General features: G+C 41.7%; 1 protein-coding gene across 7 annotated transcripts in view; it reads right to left on the bottom strand.

Moving 5' to 3' along the window:
- Positions 1-1,161: 1,161 nt before the first annotated feature.
- Positions 1,162-8,844, bottom strand: part of AGFG2 (ArfGAP with FG repeats 2) — a 56,072-nt gene continuing 48,389 nt past the window's right edge. For 6 of the 7 annotated variants that reach the window (XM_044002359.1, XM_044002360.1, XM_044002363.1 and 3 more), the window contains 6 exons: positions 6,913-7,033; positions 6,569-6,660; positions 6,109-6,192; positions 5,100-5,225; positions 4,701-4,786; positions 1,162-4,392 (listed from right to left, as the gene is read on the bottom strand). In XM_044002359.1, coding sequence (XP_043858294.1) covers positions 4,333-4,392; positions 4,701-4,786; positions 5,100-5,225; positions 6,109-6,192; positions 6,569-6,660; positions 6,913-7,033 — 569 coding nt within the window. In that variant the 3' untranslated portion in view covers positions 1,162-4,332. The remainder of the gene's footprint in view (positions 4,393-4,700; positions 4,787-5,099; positions 5,226-6,108; positions 6,193-6,568; positions 6,661-6,912; positions 7,034-8,844) is intronic. The other variant, XM_044002362.1, reaches the window with a different exon arrangement.

Here is an 8,844-nt window from a genome sequence, read left to right as displayed (position 1 = left end):
AAGAATCCAATTGCTTTCTGAAAGAAATCCTAAAAGGAAAAAAATCCCATGAATGTCATAGCCCAAATCCAGAGCTTCCAGGTCAAATTAAATTGCAAACAACCAAAAAGCAAGAATTCTAGCAGTAAGGAACGAAAATCAGGGTCACATAAGGCTTTCTCTTTAAGAGAGATCTTAGAATGATTTTCCAAGAGGCAAAAGAGAAAAACAGCATAAACCTACAAGGGGAAAATGGACCTTTAATGGAATTCCTGAGTAGGAACTTTGAAATGAAAGGTAAATTTATAAGAGCATTTTATAAAGAGGATACACAATGATGAAATGCTTGCATTCCATTGGGTGAAGAAACAAGTGTTCCTTCAGAACATTAATGTCTTCACAGGAGTTCAGACAAATGGAAAAGTTGGGGGTGGATTGGTGGTTCTATGGATTATGAGAGGGAAAAGAAAAGGGGAGATAAAAGGACAATAGATGGCACCCTCATAATTGGGATACCTAAGAATATGTATATATGGGTGGGTGCATGCAGGCCTTAGATGAAGATTTTATCTGAAATAGATAAAGGAAGGTTGGACACAATGATTGATCTAATGTAGAAATATATAAAACTCCATGAGCAAAGGATTAAGGGGGAAAGATCCATCAGGAAGAGAGTAGTGGCAGTCTAAAAACAAACTTCAGTTTTGGAGAGTGGATCCTGAAGTGGGTTATGGAAAGGGAGAAAACCTGGAAACTAAGAAGGTATCTATCATTTGGAGAATAGCTAATGTAGCATATGAATGTAATATGGTGTATTACTATGCTATAAGAAATGAAGATTTCAGAAAATCCTAGCAAGATGTATGAACCTAATACAAGGTGAAGTGAGCAGACAGAAGAGTAAATTAGATAAGTACAACACTGCCAAGAAAAACAATTCTGAGACATAAAAATCCTCATTTCCAAAGACATGTTGAATACCTCCTGACAGAACCGATGTGGAGAAAGACATAACATTTTTGGACACGGTCATGGTATAGATTTGTTTTGCTTGACTCCCTATTTGCTATGAATTTATTTGTTTGGAGGGGATGCAATTATGTCAAAGGGGGGAAAATGGCCATGAAATGCTTTTAAAACGCATAGAAGGATATTCAGGAGGAAGCACAAACAAAAAACAGCTTTGAAAGTAATGCAAATTTATTATATACATTTTTAGAAAGCAAGCAGTATGGAATAGATTCATAGTTTCATATGCAAAAATCCTTACATACACAGACATACTCTTTTTTTGGTGTTAAATTCAAAATTTAAAAATTAAAACAAAACCCAACAACTCATGACTCCAGGTTCTATACCTAGAGCTACCCCTTTCATCTTAGGTCACTAAAAAGCAGAATTCCTGCTGTTCCCACTGAACTCAGAGATCAGGAGAAAGGCTAGGAATTGGGAGAAGGCTTTTGAGGAAGCATATGAGGTCCTTGGTCTCACTTTTCCTAAAGTATCCTTATTTTCTCTAACTTGGGATCTGGGGCTGACTCAGCCCTATCACCTATGACCATCTGCCCTGAAATAGCTTGAGTCCTAGGACCAGAATGGAGAAAAGATGATAGCAGAGTTGGCTGGCTCAGTAAATGCTAGGGGAAAGTTGGAAGGAGCCACTAAATCTAGTGCACCAAGCACCAGGGAAAGAACGACACACAAAGGCATCTCAGATCTCTAGCCCTTTAAATTAGTTCCAACCTGTACTGATTTTTTGAGGCTTTTCCTTGGTAACTGAAGAATAGGGCTGGGGGTGGGGAAGAGTGGCAACAAACTATGAGAAAACAAGAAAAGGCTTAAAGTACAGCTCTCACCACAGCATGCCAACCAGGTTCTTGGCTCCCTTGCTACCTCAAAGGACCCAGACTGGCCAGTGAAATGAGACAGTAAGTAGAGACAAAAAACAAATGGAGAAGGTACAGAAACATGCTGACACAACAAAGGGAGAAAAAAGCCAAGATGAGAGAAATGGAGATACAGCATATCAAGATTAGAGTTTTGGAAACAAAAGAGGTGTCCTTAATACTCCTATGGGTTGACTACTCCCTAAGGGAGAAATTCAATAGGCTTCTGCAATGGAAGCCCTCAATTCATTCTCACCAATTGGAGGAAGGGACTTAGGGTCAATTCTGCTTCCCTGACTGGGCTTTGAGGGAGAAGCACCAGCAAAATGTTCTCCCTTTCCTGGGCATAACTGCCTATACTGGTGGAGTAGACCTTTGCAAAAGGAGGGGGGAGTAGGGGAGGAGCCAGAGGATGGCAGGAGAGAGATATAAGGGAAGCATGACTTCCCTGTCCCAGGAGGTTAGTGACAACAGTTCTTCAATGGTTAGACTTACCATCTTCTGCATACCCAAAATAGTTTTAAATAGGTATGCCCAGGACCTGAGCATAGAGAAGAATTAGGAATTTAAGAGGACAAGATATGGATTCTGCTCCACAATGAGGATGAGGTGAGATGGATCCTGGCTAAATAAACTACACACAACTGGAGGTACTTTTCCAGAAAATTTCCCCAAATCCACTAAGATAATCAATCTCCCACATCCTCAGGGCTACCCAAGGTTAAAGACCTAAATACACACATAAAACAAGGAAAGGAAACTGAGTGATAAGCCCTCTCCCCCCTTCATATTATCCTAAATATCAAGGTCACAACTCCCTCATTCTGAGCAGAAAGTTTGCCCTAAGCAGATATCTGTGTCCCCATACAAACAGCTCAGCCCCTGGAGTTGTTGACATAACACAATGGACTAGAAAATATAAGCAGCTGTGTTTGCCTGAGATGACTGTCAGGGATGTTATGGTAATAGTTTGGTAGTTCAGTTAGATCTGGGCAAATTTAACACTAAAGCAATGAGAGCCATCTTCATTTCCGCACATCCTTCCCTTGGTATAAGAGAAACATCCTTACCTAGTCCTAACTCCCACTTCAACCCACTCTTTGGAGTCATTTTGCCAGGAAGGCCTGTGCTAAATTATAGATGAAGTTGATGTCTGGACAAAGGAGAAAAAAAAAAAAGCTAAATTAAGCCAATCAAGCAAGTTTGCTGGTGTATAAAACCAAGGGACCCAAAAGCCAGATGACAACAAGCATTATTTTTCATTTTTCTTTCAAATCAAAATTATTTTCGAACATTGCCTTTAGTGTAAGATTCAACATCAAGGAAGAGTAGGAAGTGGAAAAAACAAAGCAGCAACTGCACAAAAATCTCCTGTGGTAGTCCAGGAGGTAAGGCTGGGAGTGATCTTGGAACATGACTGATGGAATGATGATGGTCAGAGTAGATAAGGAATACCTTTACTACCCATAAATATCAGTTACCTGGTGATTCTTGGGGGTAGAGTGTACAGGAGGATGGTTGTATAGGCCTTATGTATATATTAATATTATATATATTAATATGTATATGTAGAAGAGGATATATTAGAAAACTTTGTGTTTATAAAACACTGGTATCCAAACATCAAACCAACAGTTAACTAAAGTGCTTGATATGAGTTTGGGGGAAGAGGGGAAAAACCTAAGGGGTTAAACTTGAAAAATACTTTTGCAAACAAGTATGAAAAGGAAAGAAGCAGCTTTGATATGAGGGATAAGAACCTTTCATCATTGCATGTGTAGACAGCACGGCTGGGTTGGAAGTTTGTGCAAGGGAAAGGAAGGCTTTTTTTGGTTGAGGTGTGGAAGGTGATTGGAATTGCTGAACTGCCCAGCTATGCAGAAAGAAGCAAGGGAATAAGGTGCTCCAACTCCAGTACTATTCAAATGTCCTTCCCAAATGCTTGCCATGCCTTGGTACTTCCCCTGGTTTTAACCAGGATGGGGCCCTTTAGCATGTAGGGAAAGGTGGGTTCAGGTTCCCTTAGCTTCCTAGCAGTTAAGAGTTCAGCACTAAGAAGAGGAAATGGCCTGAACCTAAAATAACTTTCTCCACAGGAGAAAGCTTTAGGAGCTGGGAGAACCACATGTATGCTGGGGGAGAAAGGATAATAGAGAAGGGACAATTATAGAATAATAAAACACACCTGGGCCAGCCACCTCTAATAAGCACTCCCACTGTTCTCACTGCTCTGGGAGGGGGCTACTGGCCTACAGGGTGGTGTTTTATCTGCAAGCCCAGAGCAAAGCATTAGCACTTTCATTATCCCCATGATTCCCACCACCCAAAGCAAGGCAAGTCATTCCCCATCTTGGGCTGAGGCCACTGTAATGCCAAAAAACAAAGGTGGCCACCAGGGTTCTAGGGAACAGAGTGGATACTTGGGGGCAGGGGGAGCAGGAAGGATGTTGTCTTCCTGGGCACAGTGCTACAAGAAGGGATTAGTAGGAGGAGGTTTGGAGGCAAATGGGCTTGATGAGGATCCAGTCTGAAGAGAAAAGAACAAAATAAATAACAATCAGATTTGGGAACAGGAAATGGGTAGATTTCAGTGTCATTCCCCATCCCCCAAATGTTCTCAGGAAGAAGTAAAGAAATAGGTTATATATAGAGAAGATAGGTTCAAAGAAACTAGAAAGAGGGCTAGAATAGAGGGCACAACACAAAGCGGGGGCGGGTGTTCCACTCCTAATTATGTCTGCTGGCACAGGCCCCTATCCCCAACACACCCATATGAGTAAAAGGTCTCCCCATGCTCTCTAGATTTCTTTGAGGCTCATTCTCTTCTTTCCTTACCATGAAGGGGTTGGTAGAGATCCCAGCTGGATGGTTTACAGGCCTTTGCCCCAGTTTGGCTGCTCCTAATCCAACAAAACCAGAACCTGAAAGACAAAAACACAATTTAGCTTCAATGAATAGTAGCATTCATCAGAAATTAACTAAACTTATGAAGGGAGGGTGATATGAACTCTGACAAGCTTTGTCGTTTCCCCCAATAGTAGGCAAAATTCCACATTCCCAGCAGGGAGTGGGGGAGCAGGGGAGAAGGCACTCCCAAGCTTGGGAATGTGTATTCCTGGGGTCCCTCACTTGAAAATAAACAGGTTTTTATCCCTTCTTTACTCCTCTATGCCTAGCTAGGAAAATGAATAGTTCTCTCAAATTCAGTGGCCTAACAGAAGAAGAGTCCTTTACCATTCTGCTGATGAACCAGCAAGGTTTGTGGAGGGAAGAGATTAGGAGAGAACGTTCCTGGGAAGCCACTAGGGGTTGGTGCAGAAGAGAAGCTAGGAACCACAGTGTTCATTCCCAAACCAAGCCCTGGGGAAACAAAGTAGATGAAATAGAACCGAGAAAGACAAGATTTAAAGCAATTTTATCAAGACTATACCTGATGAGAGAAACAGGCTTCTCCAGACCAAAATTAACTCACCGAAAATTTACCTGAATATAACTCTAAAATCTTCAGCTTTCAGATCCACCCACTATCAATGTCAGGGAGGCTGGGATTCAGGGTTCCCAAAGATACTGTGGTATTCATGTTATCCCTGTATATAGTTATAGCCTTCCACCTAAGGTTTTGTTTTTGTTTTTGTTTTTTTTTGCGGGGCAATGGGGGTTAAGTGACTTGCCCAGGGTCACACAGCTAGTAAGTGTCAAGTGTCTGAGGCCAGATTTGAACTCAGGTACTCCTGAATCCAGGGCCGGTGCTTTATCCACTGCACCACCTAGCTGTCCCCTCCACCTGTTTTTAAGGGCCCTCTAATTTCTTGAGGAATTTGGGGGTGGGAGTATAATGGGAGAATATAAAGACTAAGGTATGGATAACATGGCTGAGAAGGTTTAAGGAATTAAGATGTTAGGGGAGCCCCAGGATGGGAACAAGAACAGAAAAATAAAGCTGTTCATAATAACTAAAATCTGGGGGTGGGATGTAGGGGGAAGAAAGGCCCCCATTAGCAAGAACCACTGAAAATGACTTTGGAAGTAGCAAAGGGACACAAGTATAAGGACCCCAACTTCTTTAGGAAAAGGGGGATTCACGAAAAGGAATAGGGCAAAACTTAACTGAGCACAAGTTGAGGTTAGGAGGAGAGCAATGGGAAAAAAATCTAATATGCCTATGGCTTCCAGTGACTGTCTGAAAAAGGGATAGAAAAACTTCCTAAAAAAAAAAAAACAACACAATTTACAGAAGGCTTACCGGTGGCCAGGCCATTGGATTGGAAAGGGTTGGTGGAAGGCAACTGTGGGTGAGGAGCCGGTGTGATGAAAGGGTTGGTGAAAGCTAAATGTTGGGGGGAGTAGGGGAAAGCAAAGTTAGTCTTTTCTTACTGGACTGATATATGACAAACATTTCTTTTTTTGTTCTTTTTGGTTTTTTTGAGGCAATGAGGTTTAAGTGACTTGCCCAAGGTCACACAGCTAGTAAGTGTCTGAGGCTGGATTTGAACTCAGGTCCACCTGACTCCAGGGCTGGTGCTTTATATCCACTGTGCCACCTAGCTGCCCCCATGACAAACATTTCTCAATCTTCCTTGGCCTGTTTCCCACCCTTTTTCTCTTTTTCCAGTCTTGTACCCCTAAACTCCTTTGTCTTTACTGGTCCCTTCTTATACACCTAGGTTCCCATATTACCCTAGCTCTCTACAAGTAGAACTCACCCCCAAATCCAAGCCCAGTGCTGCTGCTGCTGCTATTACTGCCAGAAGCAGCAGTGTGGAGTCCAGAGACATGGCCAACGGTCCCAAAGGCTCTGTGAGAGGAAGAAACTGATATCAGAGAAGTATCCTCCACTACAGCTAAGCATTATTGGATGCCTATTCAAGCAAACCCTGGTCCTTTGTTTTCAAGGGTATTAAACAAAAGGCACTAACAAAAAAAAAAGGGGGGGGGAGGGAAAAGGCCAGGGACTGCATGGGACAGGAAGTGTCAAGATAAAAAAAAAAACATACCTAGGCTTTTTGCTTTCCTTTCTCATGGCTGGGGAACCCCAGTCTCAACCCACCTGCTAGGAACACCACCAGCTGACATCCCAGTTCCCAAGACATTGCTCATATCTGAAAGGGCACTTGGCTGATTGGCAGGAGCAAGAGGAGAGGCACCAAATGGGGTCACCTGGCTGCTGCCTGTGAGAGAAGATGAGACAGGTACAGAAACTTGATAGTAATGAGGAGAGAGCTCGGCTATCCTATTCTATCTCTCCCCTAATCCACTCCAATAAAAAATGTGGGAGTATGGGCTTATATTGTGCTGATATTTCCAAATATTCAGAAACCTAAACTTCCTTTACTTTTCTAGTGTCTGAGGGATTTTACCCCTAAAGAAAGTGATTTTTCTTATGTCATCTTTTTCCTTGCTCTAATTTCAGCCACATTTTTCCCACTTCTGACTTAAAAAGATGGGAAAACTTGTCTTTGTCCAACATCCTAATTGTTCTATCACACCAGAATCAAATTCTATCAAGGGGAATATATAAAGGAGGTGGGGAGCAGGTGAGTCAATAGTAGTGAGTTGAGGTTTCTACATCTGTATCAAAACAAAGATCTCAGAAAGGAGCTTTCCTTCACTACTTTCTGTGGAATCAGCCCACCTGGTGATGCCAAAGAGCTGCAAATGACTGGTTTGATACTTCTTTATCAGTAATAACAACTTACATTTCATACAGCATGTTAAAGTTTGTAATTTTTACAAACATTATTTCATTTGGGTAAAAGTCTATGAATAGATTGAAGTAAACCAAATAGCATCTGGTTTTTACCATAATCTAAAGCAAAGGCTCCCAAGCTTTTTGTGTCATGGATCCCTCCGGGAGTCTGATGAAGCCTACTGATGCCCTCTCAGAATGTTTTTATAAGCATAACATCGAATAGGTAGGCTTATGAAGGAAGCCAATTACAAAGTTCATGGATCCCAGGTTTAAGAAACTTGGATCCAATGTGTCACACTGGATTTGGGGAGAGGAGAGAGACATGGGAGCACTCAGCATTTGGAAATCCTGTAAGGGCTGCTTGCTATGGGATGAATTGCTACAAATCATCAGATAAGTATGCCTAGTCCAGTTACTTCCTCTGAGAAGACCCATCCTATCCATGTGTTCTAACCACCCCTGTGGGCAAAGAAAACACAAATTATCCTTCTCTTTAAGCTACCAGGATGAAAACACGGAGAATGGGTTGAGGGGCTTTATCTGGCTTCCTGAGATCCAATGCTGCTTCTTCCAAGCACTGTGGTCTTGTAAAAAGCCTTAGGACACTGAATTTGGTGTTTAGCAAGTCACCAATCCTCTGGGCTATCATCTATGTTACACGGAAATCATGACAGCAAGTTCACAAACAAGAAAAGACTTTGATCAATTAAAAATGCCATGTATTATTATAAAGCTAAAATACCATGCTAATTATTGATATAAGGTAGTTAATATTGATATCTCCAGTTTATTAATGGTTAAACTTCTCACAGCTTGTTTCCTTATCTATAAATTGAAAGGGTTAGACTAGATTACAGATTGAGGGCCAGAAGGATTTAAAGGTAGTACAACCCTCTCATTTAATGGATAAGGGACACAGAGTTCTCAAGTGAGGTAATTTGGGCAAGGAATCAAATGCAGTTCCTTTGACTCAAATCCACTGTGTCCTGCTGCATTTTAAGGTCCATTCCTAAATTTATGAACAGAATCACAATGCTTGTAAGCATCTAAAGCAGGATTCAAACTCTCACCTCCTGACATGACCATGACAGGGTGCCTTTCTTATCTCTCTGTCTAAGCAACGAGCTCCTTAAGGGCTAGAAATCAGTCACTCCATTCTGCATGCCTCCTCAATAAATGCTTACTGAAACATGAGAGGTTATGGATGCCTTTCTGACACTTTGGCTGTGTAGCACTGGGCAAGTTATTTTTAGCCTCTCGATGCTTCACACAACTCTCTAAGATAATAAA

This window comes from Dromiciops gliroides, chromosome 4, assembly GCF_019393635.1.
Source record: "Dromiciops gliroides isolate mDroGli1 chromosome 4, mDroGli1.pri, whole genome shotgun sequence".
NCBI classification, from domain to species: Eukaryota; Metazoa; Chordata; class Mammalia; order Microbiotheria; family Microbiotheriidae; genus Dromiciops; species Dromiciops gliroides.
This window is presented reverse-complemented; position numbering and strand designations above follow the sequence as displayed.